Source organism: Oratosquilla oratoria, chromosome 30 (genome assembly GCF_046742065.1).
Source record: "Oratosquilla oratoria isolate Oo_2021 chromosome 30, ASM4674206v1, whole genome shotgun sequence".
Taxonomy (NCBI): domain Eukaryota; kingdom Metazoa; phylum Arthropoda; class Malacostraca; order Stomatopoda; family Squillidae; genus Oratosquilla; species Oratosquilla oratoria.
In genome coordinates this window covers 44,492,685-44,515,956 of record NC_134806.1, presented here as the reverse complement: position 1 = coordinate 44,515,956, position 23,272 = coordinate 44,492,685, and the positions used below count along the sequence as shown (strand labels likewise).

The 23,272-nt window shown below is 40.7% G+C and overlaps 1 protein-coding gene across 1 annotated transcript; it reads right to left on the bottom strand.

Annotated features, from left to right (window-relative positions):
- Positions 1–6,118: 6,118 nt before the first annotated feature.
- Prx5 (Peroxiredoxin 5) lies at positions 6,119–22,531 on the bottom strand. Its single transcript, XM_076212881.1, has 4 exons — positions 22,374–22,531; positions 15,815–15,949; positions 8,144–8,275; positions 6,119–6,927 (listed from the first exon to the last, which is right to left on the bottom strand). Exons 1-4 carry the CDS (start codon positions 22,467–22,469, stop codon positions 6,730–6,732), a joined length of 561 nt encoding a protein of 186 aa, XP_076068996.1. The 5' UTR covers positions 22,470–22,531; the 3' UTR covers positions 6,119–6,729.
- Between the last annotated feature and the right edge of the window lie 741 nt (positions 22,532–23,272).

The following is a 23,272-nucleotide window of genomic DNA, read 5'->3' as shown; positions in this document are numbered from 1 at the left end:
ACCATATGAGGAAAGACTAAAGGTACTGGGTCTGCCAACCTTGAAAAATCGAAGAGAAAGATTATAATGTTCAGGTTACTAAAGGGGATGGATTGGATTGATAGAAGAGATCTGATTAAAGATGGGAGGGCTTTAAGAGGTCATGGAAGGAAATTCAGACATGTCTAAAGGATGTGAATAACTACATTTTTCCATATAGATGTATAAATACGTGGAATAGCATAGATGGTGATATAGCCCAAGCTCAAACAATACACGAGTTCAAATCTAAATATGATTGGAAATCAAAGATATAGACTAAGTTGGAACCATACATGAATTTGAGTCTGGGTATGTTAGAAAATTAGTGAATTTGAGACAGGACCCTATGAATGTTGCTCCTTTCCTGTAAACTACAATTAGGAAAAAATATATATATATATATATACATATATATATATATATATTTATGCAAAACAAATCACTAAGCACACATAATAACAATACTCACAGAAACCACTTGGAAGATAAAAGAATTGAATACCGAACGTTTTCCTGATAATGTCTTGGATAGACAAAAACATTCAGTACTCAATTCTTTTATTTTCCAAGTGGTTTTGTGCAATTATATATATATAATAATTCCACACCTGAGAATCAGAAGAGCCACAGTGGCATACCTACTTCCAGGACACCCTCTAGCATTTAGACAGTGCCAATACAGACTAGGCCTGGCCAGATTCAAATTACCCCAGATGTAATCCCCATACAGAGGACACAGAACACCTCATACTACATACTAACAATCCCTAGACCATGGGTTCTCAAAGTGGGGTCCATGAGTGCCATCTGGCAACACTGGAGGAACGTCAACCAACGGCAGTGTACGTCCACTGGTCACAGGAGTCGTCAGGTAAAAAAGACAGTCATTTCTATTACCTTTGTGTATTGATTATTTCTGTAGTTATATTTTTGTGTGTAAATGATATTTTGACACAGCTCAGAGATTTCTCCCCATTTTCTCTTTTTCTGCATGAGGGGATGGAGAGGTCCCCAATTAAATGAAGCAGCCTTACTGTGGATGTGCTGTGTTTTGCTGCATTGTTTATAACCCAGGGCAGTGGGCGAGATGCAGGGATGACCTGCCATCCAAGAGAAGCCAAGAAAAGAGGGAGTGATCAAGGGTGGTGAATGGGAGTGGAGTATGTGGGGATGAAATGGGTGGGAGTGGAACTATGCCTTTTGACTTTGGCTACCTCCCTTGTATGGGGGAAAAAGCCTTTGGTGTATGAATGCATATTTTTATCATTTATTGTTATTTTGCACCCTTTTTGTGCCAACTAGCAATATACACATGAGGGGGTCCTCTTTTTATTTTCCATCATAACTGCCTTGGCCGAAAAAAAAAAAAAAAATAATAATAATAATAATAATAATAATAATAATAATGAAAAATGCTGACCATATAACCAAGGGCTTTCTTTTTCCTCTTTACAAGGGAGGTAACCACAGTCAAAAGGCATAATTCCACCCCCACCCGTTCCACTTCCATCCACCACCACTCCCTCGTTTCTTGGCTCCTCCTTGGCATCTCACCCATTGCCCTGGGTCAGATGCAATGCAGCATGACACAGTAAGACAGCTTCATTTTCTGCCCTAGGCAACAACACAATATCTCTTCCCCAAGTGATTTACGGTCCCCGGGAAGCCCGCTGGCTGAGTGGGTTAGGGCGTCGTTACTTGCGAAGGTCGAGGGGATAGCAGTTCGAATCTTGCCACCAGCGAAGTTGGACCAAGGACATGGTTCATTAAATTCCACACTATAAAGCCCTCTGTGAGGGGCAGTGTCCTAGCATTATGATAGAAGGGAGTTTGTGACATAAAAGAAGAAGAAAAAATAAATAAATATATAAAAATAAATAAAAAATAAAAATAGATAAATAAATGAAGGCTGTTACCAATTACCTGAAGGCCAAACATAACTGCAAGAGATACCAGAGACAGCAGATTGATTGGATTGGTTTTAACCACTTCAGTACGAGTCAAATTCTCACATACAGCATTGGCTGTCATATGTATGATGCATCACACCCTTACATGGGGGGTAGCCAAAAAGAAAAAGGCATAGAAACCACTCCCACCCATTTCATTTCCCATATATTCCACTCCCCTCCACCCTCCTTCCCATCTCGGCACCTCCCAGATGACGGGTCATCCCTACATCTTGTCCACTGCCCTGGGTCAGAGGCAGTGTTGCAAGACACAGCACATCCACAGCAAGGCCGCTTCATAAATTCGGCGACCCCCCTCTCCGTCCCCTCATGCAGGAAAGGAGAAGACGGCGAGAAATCCCTTCGGGCTGCGTCAAATTTTTTCTCATACATACTTCCTCACTCCCCATCCCCCTCATGCATCACAGCCTCATCTATACACAACCCTTCTCCATTTACCCCTATCTTCTGTCCTCTCCTGTCCTTCCTCTACAGACATTCCTCTCTTTTGTAAAGCCCCTTTCACCCCATCCATCTCATCCTAGGACGCCCCCTTATGTTCACTCCTTCCACACTTCTTTTACTAATCTTTCTTCACTCATTCTTTCCATGTGTCCAAACCATCCTAATACTCTTTCATCAACCCTATCTCCCAGCTCCCTTTCCACCCCTGTTCTCCTCATTTCTCACTCTATCTAGCCTAGTAACCTCTATCATACTTCTCAGACATTTCATCTCAAACACATTCAAACTCCTCTCTTCCTCTCTCATGTTCCATGTTTCTGCCCCGTACATTGCTGTTGGCACAATCACTCCTTCATATAACCTCCTCTTAGCATCCATTCCCAGATGTCTATTTCTCATTACACTTTTTAATCCACCAAGGCATTTACTCGCTTCTCTCAATCTACATTCTACCTCCACCCCCACTCCTCCCTTTCCTGTCACATTCGCACCCAAGTATCCGAAACTATCCACTTCCTCCAGTTGCTCACCCTTAATGCTCACTTCCAGCCTACTGTCACTCTCTCCCCTTGTACATCTCATCACCTTACTTTTGCCCACATTTATCTTCAGCTTCCTTCTTTCACACACCTTCTCAAACTCTGTCACTAACTTCCTCAATCCCTCCTCTGATCCTGCTACAAGCTCACCTCCCACTTTTCTCCATTTTCTTTAATCATCTCCAACCCCTGACCCACTACCCTTGCATTCACCTCTCGCACCACCCCATCCATGTAAAGATTGAACAGCAAGGGCGACATAACACACCCCTGATAAAGTCCCACCTTTACCTCAAACTATTCACTCTCTCCATTTTTAATCCTAATGCAAGCTCTACTACTCTCATAAAAACTCTTAACAGCTTTCCTCCTATCCCATATACCTGCAGTACCTCCCACAGTGTCTTCCTGTCTACCCTGTCGTAAGCCTTTTCCAGATCCATAAAAGCCCAAAAAACATCCTTACCTTTTCCTATAGCTTTCTCACATATCTGTCTTACCACAAAGATCTGATCTACATTTCCCCTACCTGTCCTAAAACCATACTGTTCCTCACCAATTACTCCCTGTTCCTCTCAATCAAGACCCTCCCATAAGCCTTCCCAACTACACTCAACAAGCTGATCCCTCTGTAACTACTACACTCACTCTTGTCCCCCTTTCCCTTGTAAAGCGGAACTATACAAGTACTCCTCCAGCCCTCTGGTACTCTACCCTCTCTTAAACAAACATTAAATAACCTCACCAGCCAGTCCACCATAACTGCACCTCCTTTCTTCAGACATTCTGCATGGCATCCATCCAACCCAGGTGCCTTACCCGCTTTCATCATTTTAACAGCTGCTTTCATTTCATCCTTCCTTATTTCTCCTCCATTTTCCTCATTCATCACTCTCATTTTCTTAGCGCTTCCCACTGCAACTACCTTTCCCTCCCTATCCTCCTTCACATTTAGCAACTCCCTAAAATACTCTGCCCACCTTCCTCTCACTGCCTTCTCTTCCACTATCATCTCTCCATCTGCACCTTTTACCTTTTCTTCTCTACTTGATTCGCCTCCTCTTCCTCTTTTAACTTCCTTCCAAAACATCTTTTTACTACTTTCAAAATTTTCTGTCATACTCTTTCCCCATTTCACATCTGCTCTCCTCTTTGCTTCCTTTATCTTATGCTTAACTTCCTTTCTCTTTACTTTATACCTCTCATACGATTCCCTCGTCCTAATTTGTAGCCAATCTATGAATGCCTGCTTCTTCTCTTCTACAACCTTCTTTGCTTCCTCATCCCACCACTCACTACCCTTCTTTCTATTTCCTCATGCCCTCCTTGTTCCACACACCATCTTTGCACACCTTATGACCACCTCCTTGAACCATCCCCATTCCTCCTCCACTCCTAGTTCTACTCTATACTTTACTCTCTCCCACTCCTCTCTCAACTTATTATACTCATTTTTTTTCTCATTTAAGCAGTTCACTCTAAGTACCTCCCTACCTTCTGCCCTTTTCCTCTTTCTCCACCTATTCTCCACTCTTAATTTACCTTCCACCAGGAAATGATCTGATATTCCCCCACTCTCTTCCCTTAGAACATGTACATCCTTAACTCTTCCTACCATACTCCTGGTCACCACTATATAGTCCATTAATGCTCTATCTGCCACCCTTCCATCCACCACCCTCTCCCATGTGTACTTATGCTTGACTTTCTTCTTAAACACTGTATTTGCTATCATCAACTCTCTTTCAAAACATATCTCCACCATCAACTCTCCACTACGTTTTTTGCCTCGAACTCCATACTTCTCAATCACTCCGTCAATTGGTTCATTTCCTACCCTAGCATTTAGGTCTCCCAATACTACATTGACATTTCTCCCTAATCCCTCTATGCATTCATTTATATCTACCCAAAATGCCTCCCTTTCCTCTACACTCTTCTCACTACCAGGCCCATACGCATTTACCACTCACATTATAAAATACAAAGTCATTACTGCATAACTTGTTCTATTTTACTTTGAGTTATAATAAACACAGATAACATGATCCAACTAGTTCACAGAATCTAGGGGTAACTCATGTACAACTACAAAAAATATATATAATCAAGACGACGCTGGCATCCTTGTGTACCCACTTGTGCCTTGTGACACCTACGTAGGCGTCATAGTACCAAAGTGGTTAATTGTACCTGAATTGGGCGTGTGCCTTGATGTGGCTATCCCTTCATAAGAGGAAATGAGTCCTTGGTACATATCTACCCTCAATGTGAAAACTGGGGACCAATTATATTATACTTACATATAAGACTTATTGACCCACTGTCGGAGAATGAGATAAGATGGACAGAAATTCTGTATATTTCGACCACTATCTGTGGTCCTCTTCAGCAGAATGATACATAGTGTGGAGTGTGACAATATATATAGCTAAGAAGGGTACATTTGGGGACAGGGAAAAGGGGGGACTAAGGTTATGTGTCCTTGGTGAGGTCGGGGCAGAGGTTGATTGATAGTGAGGTCAAGCCTCCGCCCCGACCTCATCAAGGACATATAACCCGAGTCCTCCCCTTTTCCCTGTCCGTAAATGTACCCCTCCTAGCTATATATACTCTCACACTCCACACTATGTATCATTCTGCTGAAGAGGACCACAGATAGTAGTCGAAATATACAGAATTTCTGTCCATCTTATCTCATTCTCCGACAGTGGGTCAATAAGCCTTATTTTACAAATGTGCTACTACATTAAACCTTCCATACATACATATACCAAAGGCTTTTTCCACCTTACAAGGGAGGTAGCCAAAAAAATCAAAGGCATAAAGTCCACTCCCACCCATTCTATATTTTTGATACATATCTACCCTTGATATGAACACTAATGACCAACTGTATTATCTATCTATATACTATGGGCTTCTTCCCCCCCAAATAAGGGAGGTACCCAACTTGGCTACTGTATCATAAATCCTAAAATTACAATATACACCAGTAAAGACATTATACAAGAGTGTTTCCTGCTAAATTCAGAAGAAAAAAAATTGTATACATATCCACAGAATTCAAACTATTTACCAATCTACATAACAAAGGTTTCTACAGATATGAACATATTTACAAAGTATAATAAATAAAATCCAAATTTTCCTGAAATTTTATTTACAAATCCCATAACCAATGAATATTGATATGTTGCATTTTGTTTGACAATACCTGTCCCACTTTCCTTGCAACATTCTACCTCCCATTTTCTCTTAAATGTAGACCTGAAATCTATACATCTATGTCAACAAGTATGCCATGGCATTCAGCAAAATAGTGTCTTAAAATTTATGTATATTTACGATATAAAAAATGAACACAGTCCACTTCCTATTGAGGCCAGTCAAATGATCAACAATACTGAAGACAGTTAAACACTAGTTCCATCTCTAATTACAGCGATATACAACGTATACCATCTAAAATACATTTATTTCAATTTCATGTTTTATAAACACAGTACAGTGTTTGTTTTCTAGTACACCATTATGTCAAACAATGACTTCATGCAAAATTGAAAGAAACACATTGAGGACCCAAGTTCTACAGTGGAAGCAGAGTATTATATCTGAAATCTTCAACAATTTCAGTTCCTAGACAATATCAACGAGTGTTACAGGGTAACGCGTCTGAAATTACCATAAGGCTGTCAGTCTCTCCCAGTAATTTCCCTTGCACACTTCCTCCCCTAGCTCAGCACATATTTCGGTTACAACTTGGCAACGGTGTTCTCGGCCAAAGAACATGACAATCCTTTGCCGTCTGGTTCCACGTTTAGCTGGGTTATCTTGCCGTCTTCTATGATCATTGAGTAGCGCTTGGAACGCAGCCCTCCGAGAACAGACAACTCCTGTCCGAGATCTAGTGCTTTGGTTAGTTCGGCATTGGTGTCTGCCAACATGCGAACCTGGGAAAGGAAATTACTCTTTGTAACACCTTTACTATCTAGAGATTCCATAAACAAATACAAATAAGAATTGACATATACATATATATATATATATATCCGATAATTTTATGACAGTCGCGTGCAGGATTCGAACCCACTGCTATCGGCCACTTGTAAGATATATACGTATATACCAAAACATCACTGGCCAAATTAAATCACACACCCCTCCATAATCCCATTTGTTGTTCTTTTCATCTTGACTCTTCATAGGTAAAAGGTCATCCCTGAACTCAGGTCAGAAGCAATGCAGTGAGGCACAGCACAGGTCCTAAGAGCCAGAACTGGTTTTGCCTCCACTACTTCAATATGTATGTGGATGTGCTGTGTCATGCTGCATAGCTTCTGACTCAGGGCAGTGGGCGAGATGCAGGGATGACCCGTCATCCAGGAGGAGCCAAGAAAAGAGGGAGTAAGGGAGGGATGGTGAATGGGAGTGGAGTATGTGGGAACGGAATGGGTGGGAGTGGATTTATGCCTTTGACTTTGGCTACCTCCCTTGCAAGGGTGGAAAAAACCATTGGTGTATGTATGTATATACAGTGAGTCCTCCTTATACGGTAATTCTTTAACCGGTAAATTCACAGTACGGTATTTGGTAATTACTACCCTCGATTCTATTTACGGTAAGAAAAATTCACAGATACCATACCCACTAGATATTTTTAAGAGAAAAGAGCAGGGAGAAGGTGCGTCTGCCATATCCTATTATTACATGTTATAATGGGTTCGGTATACGGTAATTTCAATTTGAGATAAGGTTTTCAGGAACGCATATGTACTGTATAAAGAGGACTTACTGTACTTCAATATGCCTTTTGACTTTGGCTACCTCCCTTATAAGGGGGAAAAAGCCCTTGATACACCTCGGTCTCTTAATCCCACCCTGAACAACCACCACTTGTGTTAACGTTTGGGCCCAGGACATAAACCCACTTCGGGAATTTGTGGTGTTTTATGTCCTCCTGGGCTAATTCCTGAAGCAGGTTAAGTCCTGGGCCCAAATGTCCGCAAAAGTGGCAGTTGGCCAGTGTGGGATGGAGACTGAAATATATATAGACCGATGGCCTCACTCATCATCCACTCAAATACCCTAAAGGGCAGACAAGAATAACATTCTTTTGGATTGTATCATCCTTTCATCCATTCCTCGATGTAACACAGAAGTACTAACTTTGTCTGCTGTTCCGTGTTGGTTTCCCCATGCTCCCATCACAAATGGATCATTGACGGCAACACAGACAATTTCATCTACCCCCTTTGATCGAATGTCATCACTGTTCTTCACATAACCAGGCAGGTGAGTCTAAGAAAGAGGAAAAAATATATATATATTAAATAAATGTATGCTAGACAAGAACTTCTTATACTGTATATTGTGAAACCTATGCACAATATTGCATATTTATATATATATATATAACATGGACATTAGTAAGCCAGTAGTGAGCAATAGTTGATCCAGTTGAACCAATTCCCAAACCATTCTACATATATATATATATATATAGCACAGTGCAAGCCCAATATAATAAAAACCCAAGTTCAGAGAAAAATTTGCCATTTAGAGTTTGTTATTAACCCTTGGAATGCTATCAACTGCAAACTTTTCCACTAGATGGAGCAGTCTCAGCTCTATCTTTCATAGTTAACGAATGAAGATGATTATTCTCGGATTTGTCTTGAAGAGAAGATGCAAGAGGGTCATGAAAGAACATATCTATGAGACTGCTATTTCTAGCTACGTTCACGGGAGGGAGATTTCTTTTCCGAGAGTTTTGATTTCGCTTTCTAAAATTTTCCCCAACTGGGGAAGTCATTGTATCGAGCTTGTACTGCGTTCGAATGCTTTGTCCCCTGCCCGTATGGAACTGAGGTCCCCAAGGGTACAACTGGATCTACCACTGCAAATATGCATTACGATCTATTTAAACCCTAAGGGCCTCTTCTCCCTTAAAAGGGAGGGAGCCATCCACGGCATACATCTATTCCCACCCATTCCGCTCCCATCCATTTCCGTCTTAGCTTCATCCGTCTCCTGCCCAACGCCTGGGTCAGAAGCAATGCAGCAAGCCAAAAGATGGGATGACCCTTCATCCAAGAGGAGCTAAGATGAGATGGAAGAAAGGGTGGGAGTGGGTGCTTGCCTTTTGACTTGGCTACCTCTCTGGTAAAGGGGAAAAAGCCCTTGGTATATATATAACTAGTCATGAATATTTAGTAATAAATACTCATTATGTTTAAAGTAATGGTAGCATAAGCCTAAGCACTATGATGTGAACAACCCATGTCTCACTGTTTTGGTTGGCATGGGTAATCTATGGGCAAAGCGAATGACATTCACTGAAAGGTAAGATTTCTAGTGCAGTTCTGGAAAAAAGAAAAAGAAAAGAAAAGAGAAAAAGAAAAGAAAAGAGAAATAGTAAAGAGAAAAAGAAAAAAGAAAAGAGAAAAAGAAAATAGAAAAAAAGTGTGCCAACATGAAGACACGAGGAAGAAATGTATGTATAATCCAGGATCTCAGATCTCTTGTGGGAGACCCAAAGCCACCAGGACTCCTCCAGCAGCCACCGAGTTGACCTATATTTCGCTCTGGGAAGATATTTCATAAAGTTGTCTGAACTGGGAAAGGGGAGGGCAGTGATGGACAGCGTGTTCGATGTTTTCAGTGTGACAACTGCATCTAAACCTTATAGAATATGTTGCCAGGCCTATTCTATGTTGAGACTTTTTCAGTACTGATCAATAACCCTTCCATAGTGAAAGTGTGAAGCCTAAAGCCCACTGCAGGACCACCAATCCATCCCCTAGAGACCAATACAGCCTCTGTCCCTCACAACGCCTTAATTCAGCTTAGTGAGGTTGTATAGATGATGTGAAGCGTGTGAAAAGTCGAGCATGTTGGATCAGCTGTGGCTGTGAACGTAGTCTGGAACCAGTGCTCTATCACACTGATTAATTAGTTACCGCTACTGAAGCGTAATACTGGTATACTGCACTGCTGATGTCCGCCATTCATGTGAACAACTGCCTAGGACTTCCCAAGGACCCAGAACTCTCTCGTTCGAGGCAGGAACACGACCCATTGCTCTACGACAGATTCTACCAGAATAAAGGTGGTGGTGTGTGTGTGTGTGTGTTCTTGTGTTATTTTTGTGTATCTGTGATTGTTTTCTCTTCAGAGTTGTTTGGGATACCCAATTTAAATCATGAAGGTTAGACAACTTTATGGATGGGGATCATAGGTGGTCATGGACATGGAGCTGCCTAGTGTAGGCCTTATGGTCTCTTCCAGTCTCTTCCATTTTTATGTTCTTATGTTCTCCAAATCTTGCGCTTGCTTGCTGCAAGTATGTTTGGGTTCTTATCTACTTTCCCTGTGATGTTTCTCATGTGCGAGGTGAAGATCATGTGCCTATCAAACGTACACATCTCCTGATGCAGGAAGTCCTGGGATGCTTTGGTCAAAGGACGTCTGCTGTCTCTCCGCGTGCACAGCAGTTACAGGAACTCATTCTGTGTGACTCAGCACATCCTAATAGTACTTTTCAATGACCCAAACAAGATATGCAACTCCTAATGATTGCAGTTCATTTTTTCTTTTTACTATAAAAATCTATCTATATACCAGGCTTTTCCCCCTTACAAGGAAGGTAAACATAATCTATAAAAACAAAATATAAAAATATATCAAAACCATAATATATATATATATATATATATTCTCTTCCATTGTACATGATTTACTGTATAAGTACTAAACTACAAAATTAAGTAATCTAGTCTTCACATTATTTGACCTTTGGTATGCCATGCTCATTATTTAATTAAAATTACACGGCACATTTTAAAACCTGTTTTCACATGAGTGACTAGCAGTCCTGGCCACCTTCAATATCATGACATTTTGTTTACGTTCTGTTGTGGCGAACAATGTGAAACTTAGGTGGTGGCACAGTAGGCGTTTCTTGCTAGGATGATGCCTACTTTTGCTACTTCATTTGAGTAGAAACGACTTCAGTTACAATCTTTTATTTTTCAAATTTCCTTATGTCAATTCCCTCTTGCATCACATACTGAGAAGCTGAATGACGAATTAAGTGAGGCTAAATCTATACAAATTTTAGACACTGTTGTGATGTTCTTACAGAAGTCTAGAATTTAGTAACTGAAGTAGTTTCTACTCAAAGTAGCAAAAGCAAGTAGCATGCTAGCCTAATGTGTCGCCACTTTCATCCAGCTGCATGTCAGACCCTAGCTTTACTCTGGTGTCAATCAAAGACGACCCTAATCAGGCTAGGGATCCAATGCTCGGCTGAGTAAATTCACTTGGAGTCCACCACAATGGCAGCTATAAAACACATAACCGGATTAATTATGCTATCTGCAAGCTTGGTTATGACAATCATAAATTAGGCAAAAGCAGCAGAAATCCTATTTTAATGCGACTTACCCATGCGATAAAACGTCCCAGAATGATTAAGTTGAAAAGCCATCAATTAAGCCTGTGTCTAAACTACTTCAAAACACTACAATCATTTTGGCAAACAAATCTTTTCTGTTTGTAAAAGCAAGATCATTAACACCGAATACCTTTCAGCTGACACAGGAACTACACTGTGGAACATTTACCACAACAGGCAGCCATGGGAATGTCTTCGGAAGTTTGTGGAGAACTGACACTGCCAGAAAGAATCTCCGTCATTCAAAACCTTGCTGAAGCAATTAATATTTTCATTCAATCAATCCGTCCACTGCTCCAGTTTTCCTCTTGTGATAGACCATTGACCTGACCCCTTTCCCACTGACCCGACCCCTTTCCCATTGACCCGACCCTTTTCGCCATTGACCCGACCCTTTTCCCATTGACCCGACACCCTTTCCCATTGACCCGACCCATTTCCCACTGACCCGACCCCTTTCCCATTGACCCGATGCCTTTTCCATTGACCCGACCCCTTTCGTTTTACTGAGATTAAATCCTGATTTACTTGTCTATTTTATTTATTCTTATCTTATTTATCTATTTATTTACATTATTCTTTTCACCTTATTGAGACATCCAACGAAGACCAGAACTGCTTTTTACCAGCTCCGACTCTAGACAAAATACAAATCACCATTACATCAGTCAAAACAATAACTTTCAATTAGCTAAATGGGATGCGGAGACTAAGGAAATTCATAACCAAATCAGCATCATAATGCACACTAAAACAGGAATTCTGAGCTATCTTCTCATATATATACATTACTGCTTTTGTTGCTATTGTCATCCCCTAGACCCTCTGGCTGAACTGACCCATCTCCCCAAGGAAGGTCATGGCTGGAATGGGGATCTCCCACAAATCCCTTACAGAGTATATTTTGTGTTGTTAGCATGCCTGATTGTGTATAATACAGTTTTCCATAATGTGTGTATAGTACAGCGTGAAGTATTACATCCAGCACAGTTATCTCTGATACAGTCATCCAGCCTCCTTTTGGTAAATCAGAAGGGCTGGATGACGGATGACCCACCGTCTGGCCAGGTGGACAGTCCTCTCACGGGAGAGAGGATTCAGAGGGACGGATATCAAGGGGGTCCAGCATGCAGCAATAGTTTGGCAGTGTCTATGACACGGGACCACCCCTATGAAAGGAACTGAAGGCCAAACTACCACAAGTCGCCCTTGCCACCATTGTGGGTGGCACAGATCCAAGAGCAGCCTTGGTTATCCCAGGCAAATGTACATAACAGTTCTTTCGCCTCCTGTTGACCACTTTACATCACTGAATAAAATCACTAAGCTTCAACTAATGCCCACTAGTTTAGTGGTTATAGACCTTAAATGCTGCACTAAAAAAACATAAATCATACGAGACGCTAACTGAATGGTTTAGTCTTCTCGTCATAAAACCTATACAGATGATGAGTAGATCGACTCAGTCTTATAGAGAAACATTCCTTTACAGAGTAAAAGTAAGAGGAGAAAGAAATTTCACTCGCTGTATCATTTCCCTGGCTTCCTTCTTTTGCCAAGCAGGTTCGAGAATTGACGCTCATGGGTTGTAAGTGGAGGTAGTTCGAGCCCTGCCTAGAAAACGGGTTTGTAGTAAGGCCGCACCACATATATCCTACTTTAAAAAGTGCTCTGTAAGGAGGAACTAACCTAGCCCTCTCCAAGATGGGTTTTTTTTTTATGTCAAACTTAAATTATTTCCCTTGCATAAAGTGCTTCTCGTGGTATATTTCTAAAAATCTCAGCAATCATGAACAGCTTTCATTGCAGATGACTTTATACAGCAACCTGTCAGACCTGAAGATCCACCGTGGCAATAATATAATTAATGTTACTGTGCCGTCAACTTGTCAATAATCAACTGAAAAGCCCTTCCATGCGACTGATCGCTGCTCACTGCCAGGCAGGACGAGTGAGTCCTTTTATCATGCAATCATATAGTCCGCAGGGCTGCATAGTAGCCTAGAGGACACCATGTCAAACTCACGAACAGATGGTCATGAGATCAATTCCCACAACCCACCGGATGATTCTTCCATCGGCTCCTGACAGCCCTGGCCCGGCAGGGAAGCAATCCGTACATCAGCCTTAAAACCCCCGCAGCTAGCCACAACTGACAGGGCTTGCCCTACCTACCAGGGGTTTCTCACTTCCCACTTCTTGGGAGTGGGATGGCGAGTTTGTAACACTAAAAGATTAAATTTACCTAGTTGTATCTTACGGGAAGGGGAGCTAAGCTCATGGTGTCCCATCTTTGTATCCAGTTTGCTTTTAAATTCTTGTATTGTTTACACACACACTGTTCTTTCATCTAATTTGTTCCATACACATATATATCAACATGTACCAAAAGGCCATATCCTCCTAATGAAGAAGGTGGCCAGAGCTAGGAACTGCAGGGCCAAATTAGAAAATTTATAGCGGGGTCTCTACAAAAATTCGAAGTTAAGAGCTTTAATTTCACAAGTTCACTGACAAACCCCTCAGTTTACAAGGCCTACAGTATCATTATTTTCTTATCAGTTTAAGTGAAGTCCATCACAGTGTTCTCTGTTCGAGGCCTGGGCTCAAACACTTTGGCACAGGCCCCTAGAATATGATGACGGCTATGTAGGCATCATGAGCCATGAGTGGGCATACGAGGTTGCCGGAATCAGTGTCCTGATTATATACAGACGCTCCTCTACTTACCTTCATTTGTTTTACGTTTTTTCGATTTTACGTTTGAACTGACAGTAAAAAAAAATTGTAAAAAAAAAAAATTTTGAGTGAATTTTTTAGTTTAGTGCACTCTCCGTAGTTCAAACGATACTTACGCATGATGCTGCGTCCATTGTTTACATGGCACAAACGACAGACTGAACGTGCCTTGCCTCCTCCTCCTCCTTCTCCTCCACCATCTCAATTTATGTTGCTTGAATTTAATTTATTTGAAATTAATGTTATTATTTTACAATGTTATGTTTATAATTAATGATTTAGGGGTGTTTTATAAGATACGGTAATAGAATTTATGGATGTATAGTACAGTAACAACTTACATTCATTTTCACGTTATGTTCGGCCGTTCGGAACCTAACTAAAATGTAAGTTGAGGAGTGTCTGTATATTTCATAGTTGTAGCTGAGTGACACCTGTATTCTGTGAATTGGCTTGATCACAGTTTCTGTGGTTATATTTATTCAGGGTGAAAAAGAATGATTATAACAGCGGCAACTTTATATCTTATAACGTACATATTTTGATGCATCACTGTACATCAGGCGACCTAAAGTGCGTACGAGTATCTGACTCATATTGAAGAGGTTAAAGTGCAAGGCCTAATTTGATCAAATGAACTTCAAACAGGCCCTGATAAAGAGGGTGGCATAGCAAAGGCACCCACCCACCCACCCTTCCCCCATCCCACACCCATCTGTTGACCATCTCTTACCTCCTTGTCAAGGGGCAAAATATGATTGATTTGGCTTAATGTCATGAACTTGTCCCTATTAGGAGGCTAGGATGGTACTCCTTAAGACTTTGTAGCGCAAAAGTTAATGAGCCATGCCCTTGGTCCACCACACTGGTGGTAGGGTTTAAACTGCCATCACCACAACCTCCACCGCAAGTAGTGACGCTCTACCTCACTTGTTCAGCAAGCAAAATGTACTTACGAGAGAGAAATGGTGGATGGCATGTGGCTACAGCCGAAGCCATAACTTCTATGTCCGTCAACAACCCGGACAAATCTTAGTACCTGGTAGACACTGAGGATCACTCCATTCCTTCATATCCAGAGAGACTGACTAAATCTTATGACATACATTACAAGCCTAACGTGCCAATCTGACATTACAAAGAACAGAGTGAGCACTGACATAGCTAGATAGTGTGTTACTCTATGATGTGATAAACAAATCCAAACAATTCTATACAGGCACCAAATTTCAAAATTTGCTGCTACAGCTACACTGATACATTTAACAAAATGCTACAATCTGTTTACAATACAACTACCAGTACTTTATATGGATTCTATTACCATGTAACATGGAAATAATATCAAAGTATTCTTAGGGTAAAAAATATAAAGGATATTTACAAGAAAATAAAGGCAGTGTCCTTATCTCCGAATGCCAAGTTTATCTTATATTACACTATAATAATAAATTTCTAAAACATACTATAAAAAAAAAAGATTTATGTGGAATTCTAGTAAGAAGCAATAATACTTCATAGCAAATGCTCAAGAACAGTGGTAACCAGTCATTTTGTAACACTTCAATTTTCTTTTTTTATTCTTGGCAACTTTGAATAAAATAACATATAAACAAGTTAAGAAATAAATAGATAAAAATTACTTTAGAACATCCTGGGGTAAAAGCTCCAGGAACTGCAAAGAGGATCACTTTTTTCCCGGTACACAGCTCTCGAAGGTTGACCTCGTTGGCGGGTGTGTCTTCGTGCAAGCTGATGCTCGGAACTTCGTCACCGACCTAGAATGCAGGACTGTTATCAAAGTCGTGTGAGAGAAATAATCTTATGGAAAATCTTAATCTTTAAGGCCCTGACCCCTCAAACTCCAGAAAACTTAATTCAAACAGAACAAATAATTTATGCTTCTGTTTATCCCTTTTGATGCAGCCCAAAGGGATTTCTCCCCATTTTCTCCATTTCCCACACAAGGGGATGGAGAGGGGTAGTCATGTAGGTGAAGCGGCCTTGCTGTGGATGTGCTGTGTCTTGCTGCATTGCTTCTGACCCGGGCAGTGGGGAGGGATGACCCTTCATCCCTGAGCAGCTAAGATGGGAGGGGGGAAAGGGTGGTGGATGGGAGTGGGTGTGTGCTTTTGACTTGGCTACCTTCCTTATAAGGAGCCTTTGGTACACCTAGGTCTCTTAAATCCAACACTTGGCAACTGCCATTTGTGTGGACATTTGGGCCCAGGACATAAAACACCGATTTTCCAGAGTGGGTTTACGTCCTGGGCCCAAACATCGACACAAGTGGCAGTTGGCAAATGTTGGATTAAGAGACCTAAGTGTACATATAGATACAAATAGACAGTCAATGATAAAGAGCACTTCTATTCTTGGAGACAATATTGTTCCAAAGAAGCAGTCACACAGGTGTTAAAAGAGTGATTTGATAAGAGCTGAAGAACAGAGGGATAGAAGAAGTTTAAAGCAATCAAAGTTCTCAGCATTCTTTTATGAAGGAAAATTAACCCACACACAGGTGTGGAGTGGTGGCAGTTTGTTTCGAGGGGAGCATCAATTGATCCACAACTGGGGCAGTGCTTCTGTTGGGGTCCAATGTCTCTGTTGAAAGACCCAAGGCAATGGACGGATTAATTGGTTAGCCGTTTCTGTACCTGGTGGCCCCAGGGCGAAGGCACTCGCCCGAGTAACTGAAGCCATTCCCAGGGATCGGAGCCACCCATGCAAGAGGTGGCAAGGGTTTCTTGTGGTGGTTTGGCTCCCAACTCTTGGGGTTGAGGAAGGGGGGGGGGGGTTTAGTTCCATGATGTTGATACTGCCACAATATACACTTCATGTAGGATCTGTGAGAAAACCCAGTCCCAGCCATGGCGTTCCTCGGTGTGACGGGACTGCTCAGCCTGAGAGTTGGAACAACAACAACTAGGCAAAGGGTGTTTTGAATACATTAGGAATGTCTGTTGAGAAGACAAGAGAGAGTGTAACACATGAATTCAATGTTAAATATGATATCTGGAACTCAAGGATAGTTGGAACTGTACATGATCTTGGGGCTAGGTAAGATAAATTGAGGAAGGGGTGATTGTGCTGATGGTATTGTATGGGTGAAGACTTGGATTTCAAAGAGGCAGAAAGGAAAAGTTTATATGTGTTTGAGATGAAATGCCTGAGAAGTGTGGTAGGGGTTACAAGGTTGGATAGAGTGAGAAATGAGGAGGTGAGGAGGAGAGTGGGAGAGGAAAAGGAGATGGCAGATAGGGCTGATGGAAAGTATTGAGATGGTTTGGACACATGGAAAAAAATGAGTGAAGAAAGATTAGTAGAAGAGGTGTGGAAGGTAGAGACGGAGGAAGTGAACTTGAGGGGATGACCTAGGATGAAATGGATGGATGGAGTGAAGGGGGCACTGAGAAAGAGGGGAATGTCTGCTGAGGAAGGAAGGGAGAAGGCATGACATAGGGATGAGTGGAGAATGACTGTGTATGGATGATACTGTTATGCAAGGAAGGGAGGGGTAGGGGATTGGGGGTGCTTCTGTGTGAATGATGTTTTGATGCAGCCCAAAGGGACTTCTCCCTGTCTTTTCTTTTTCTGCTTGGTATGACCTCAGTAGTGGTAGTAGACTTTCTCACTCTAGATCAGCTCTCTTATGTCAGAGAGGTACCAGGTCCTCAGACTTTTTCACTCTAGATCAGCTCTCTTGTGTCTGAGAGGTACCAGGTCCCCACCCCCTAAATTAACACACACACATAACATCAAATTTGAACACACTGCAATAGAAAGTAGGGTCACTGAACTTCTGTATAAGGCTTCATCAAAATTATGCAACATAAAATATACAAGGGTAGTCAACCACAGTCACTGGCAAGAATGGGGCCAATGAATTGTATCTGTGGGAGACAGATCCTGACTGCTTTCACTACACAATTCCACGAGGATGGAGGTCATTTTGAGAGAGAGAGAGAAGAATAATAGTTGTTAATTGTTATTGCTGTTGTTATTTAGATGTGTAGTAATTATTATTATTGATGTTGTTTTGGCATGATGCTAGATTACGACACCTGAGTTACCCTCTGTCAAAGGTCGTCAACCCTAAAAATGTTGAGGTCATACCTGTGTGCTGCCAGTTCTACAGAACTGATAAGTATAAAACTACATATAAAAGGACATATCCAAATTATTCAGACTGAAATAGGCATGACCTAGTTTACCAATAGAGTGGTCAACAAATGGAATAGACTTGGTAACCATGTAGTGAGTGTTGAAACTATCAGTTGTTTTAAGAAAAGGTTAGACAACTTTATGGATGGGGATGACAGGTGGTAATGGTCATGAAACTGCCTAGTGTAGGCCTTATGGTCTCTTGTAGTCTCCTTCATTCTTACTTTCATATGAAGGTAACTTTGTAGATTCTGTACCATCTTGGGACATTACATACTTCCCCAAACTTCTTATGCCCTCCTATATATAATTTTTGTTTATTATTTATTTTACCTTGTCTTTGACTTTAAGGTCATCACTATGGCCATTCTGGGAGCACATATATTAATATCTCCAACCCTTGTTGTACTTCTTTCCTTTTTTTCTCTCTCTCTATACTCTGGCATTGGAGTTTTTATCATACAAATGTATTTTGCTTTGTCTTATCTTTCCTAGTGATTGCTTCTGCATTCTTAACCTCTTCAATATGAGTGAAATTCTCACAGGCACCATTAGCTACCTGATATATGATGATGCATCACAATACTTGGATTATGAAATATAAAGTCACAGCTGTATTACTTGTTCTCTTTTACTCTGAATGTTAATAACCACAGAAATCGTGATCAGTTCACAGAATACGGTGGTGACTCAGCTACAACTTACAAAATAAATATAATCAAGATGCCGATGCTGGCATCCTCACATATCCACTCGCTTCTCATGACCCCTTTGTAAGCATCATCATATTGAAGAGGGTAAATACAAATTGCAAGCATTTCTTTTTATTTCATCATGGCTTGAAAGTTTTCATGTAAACATACTTTATCATTATAAATCCTTGTAATGTAAAAGTATTATCACACTGGGCTTCCATGGACTTCACCAGAGCTGACAGTTGAGAGCTGGTTTGAGTAAATATAACTTCAGTTACTTTCAAACCTCCAAATACTAAATTATCTTTCCATCATATATAGCAGAGCTGAATGATTAACTATGATATTGTAAACCTGTTAGAATGTTAGACAAAATGTTGAAGTGTTCTTAGAGAAATCTAGATTTCTGTAAGCAAAGTCATATTCTAGTTATTCAAATGGAGGTTGGAGGAAGGATGTGCAAGGAAAAATAGCCCAATGTGATACATACATACATATACCAAGGCTTTTTCCCCCTTACAAGGGAGGTAGCCAAAAAGGGAAAGGCACAAAATCATTTCCACCCACTCCATCCCTGAAAACACTCCACACCCCTCCACCCTCCCTCCTATCTGAGCACCTCCTGGATGACGGGTCATCCCTGCACCTTGTCCACTGCCCTGGGTCAGAAGCAGTGTCGCAAGACACAGCCCAATGTGATACCACCTTGAATACAATGATGCCTACATAGGCGTCATGAGGCACAAACGAGTATACGAGGATGCCAGCATCGGCTTCCCGATTTATATCTATTTTGTAGTTGAGTAACCCTCTTATTTTGTGATCAGGCTTGATCACTTTTTAAGTGGTTGCAAACATTCTGGAAGCTCGTTGGCTGAGCGGGTTAGGGCATTGTTAGTTGCGGTGAAGGTCAAGGGGATGGCGGTTCGAATCCTGCCACCAGCGAAGTTGAACCAAGGGCATGGTTTATTAAATTCCACGCTACAAAGCCATCTGTGAGGGGCACCGTCCTAGCCTTCTGATAGGGGGGAGTTTGTGACATTAAACCAAATCATTATCATATCCCAAACATTCTGGGCAAAAGAGAAAGAGTATAACAGCTGTAACTTTATATTTTATAAAGCGCATACTGTGATGCATCACTGTAAGTCAGGCAGCTAATGTGTGCGCGAATATTTGACTTGTATTGAAGAGATTAAACCTGTAGCAGACATCCTGGCAAAGTGGTTGTGTGTGATGTAATGTTATGTTTGTTGTCTCTGGTCCTCAACAGAATAAAACATTAATTGTGAAGAGAGAAAGACCTTGAAATTATAACAGGTTTATGAAAGAAAAATGATGATGATGATATAATCTAATGTTGCAAACTCCCCTCCTATTAGGAAGTTAGAATGGTGCTCCTTACAGACAACTTTGTACATACATACATATACCAAAGGCTTTTTTCCCCTTACACGGGGGGTAGCCAAAAAGAAAAAGGCATAGAAATCACTCCCACCCATTTCATTTCCCATATATTCCACTTCCCTCCACCCTCCTCCCTCCCTCCTATCTTGGCACCTCCTGGATGACGGGTCATCCCTGCATCCTGTCCACTGCCCTGGGTCAGAAAGCAGTGTCGCAAGACACAGCACATCCACAGCAAGGCTGCTTCATATATTCGGCGGCCCCTCCTCTCCGTCCTCTCATGCAGGAAAGGAGAAGACGGGGAGAAATCCCTTCGGGCTGCGTCAAATTTTTTCTCATACATACTGTACTTCCTCACCCCCCATCCCCCACCCACTCCCCCTCATGCATCACAGCCTCATCTATACACAACCCTTCTCCATTCACCCCTACCTTCTGTCCTCTCCTGTCCTTCCTCTACAGACATTCCTCTCTTTTGTAAAGCCCCTTTCACCCCATCCATCCATCTCATCCTAGGACGCCCCCTCATATTCACTCCTTCCACCTCCGCCTTCCATACTTCTTTTACTAATCTTTCTTCACTCATTCTTTCCATGTGTCCAAACCATCCTAATATTCTTTCATCAACCCTATCTCCCAGCTCCTTTTCCACCCCTGTTCTCCTCCTCACCTCCTCATTTCTCACTCTATCTAGCCTAGTAACCCCTATCATACTTCTCAGACATTTCATCTCAACCACATTCAAATTTCTTCTCTCTTCCTCTCTCTCTCATGTTCCATGTTTCTGCCCCATACATTGCTGTTGGCACAATCACATGACTTTGTAGTGTGGAATTTAATTAACCATACCTTTGGTTCATCTTTACTGGTGGCAGGGTTTGAACCACCATCCCCTCAACCTTCGTAGTAAGTAATGATGCCCTAACCTGCTTAGCCAGCAAACTTACCTGGGATTTCTCACCCTCAAAAAAAAATAAAAAATAAATAAATAAAAATGGACAAACATTCAAAACAACATTTTCCCAGTTAAATATATTTTTCTGAACTTGCTTGGATGAAATGAGAGGAGGGGGGAGTCTTCTCTATAATGATTTTACCTCAAAGGATATATTTTTGCCAATTTTAACCCTACAGGAATGGGGAAATTGTATAAGTGACCTCTAGGAATCCAGTAACGATCTGAGCAAATACCCGCATGTGCAACTCCTACAGAATGGCAATGCAGATGAAATAATAAATAAATAAATACATCCATATGAAAATAAATAAATACACATATAAATAAGCTAATAAATAAATACACAAATAAACAAGCTAATAAATTAATATACATATATACATAAGTAAGCATGTAAGTAAATACATAAATAAATATACTTCTATGTTATATTCCTTTGAGCACATATTACAAATGTCAGATCAAACACTGGGTAAATTAAGTTGTAACTACCTGCATATACAACAGTATTAATAATTATAACCATGTAAGTACACATCCTTTCATTAATAGTGGTGAGCTCATCTATATAAACCACAACAAAACTACAAGACTCTTGAAGACATGATTAGTAATTTGATTTCCTTTAAAAATCTATAGTACTATTATGTAACTCAAGATAGGTGTCAATGAAAGCATCTGTTTATCTTTACTGTCGCACCAGCCATGGCCTTGAGTGGGTTCCTAGGCAGCCTTGTATTACTATGTACATTGTCACTGTGCGTCAGTAACTACCAACTAATTATTATATTATTGAGTTCAAGTGAAAGATAAATCGCATTTGCAAAACGAAATTTTCATGCAAACACTCTTTCGCTTGTTTGACAAAATAATCAGTAACTATACTATATGAAATGATAAAATGAAAATAAACTTCCCCGAAGACAATTTGGTGTGAATGAAAAAGTGACATCCTTGATGCATTACACTACTACTAACCTTAACAGGCATTGTTCTCAGTGCAGAAAGATGAATCTGTCTTCTAGCGTTCGAGACACAGGTTTTGTACAGATTCCTACTGCAAGTTGCAAACATTTCTACACCTAATTTCCTAATGTAAATGATCCCGGTAGCTCTGGCGCACGCGCGAAGATCAGCTGAAGATGAAGTAAACAACTACAATTCTACAGACTCAAAGACTAGTCTTTGCTACAGACTAAAGAAAAAAAAAATAATTGCGTATAATTGTAGAATTCATACATGTGCACTAATTACGAATTTTACAAAGTTCCATAATACAATATCTCGCATATTATTTATGCTTATATGTTTATTCTTTGTGCGAGTGAAAAGAATTTATTACTGGCAATACGAATGACGTACGATGTACATTACAATGTTACTAATCATACATTTCCCAAGGACCCACGAACTAGTTCAAACTTTTTTGACAAGCGGATGACAAATTACTGACAGCAGGATTCTTAATAATGAAATGAGTCTAGTCAGTTGTGATGTAACTGTATATCATTCCTTGACCAAATATGAATTTAAGACTAGAATAGACATCTAATAAAGAAAGTAGTATGGAATCATAATCAACCTGCAGACATCTCTCCACCCCCAAAAGCAAAATAAAGATTGGATTAGTCTTTTTACTATCCCCTCCAAGGACTATTGATAAACTTCTTGATTCTTAAGTTTATTCCATTCAATGAATGCACCAATATCTGCAAATACAAAGAACTGAAATTAATACTATCACCATACAATACTGATGTGCTATAATTCTTCTACCTTACAACAGTCTTTATTGTTCTTTGACAGTATTCTTACGTTATCATATCCACGGAATTGTAATCACCTGTCGTTTGGATCTGTGCATTTGTTTACAAACA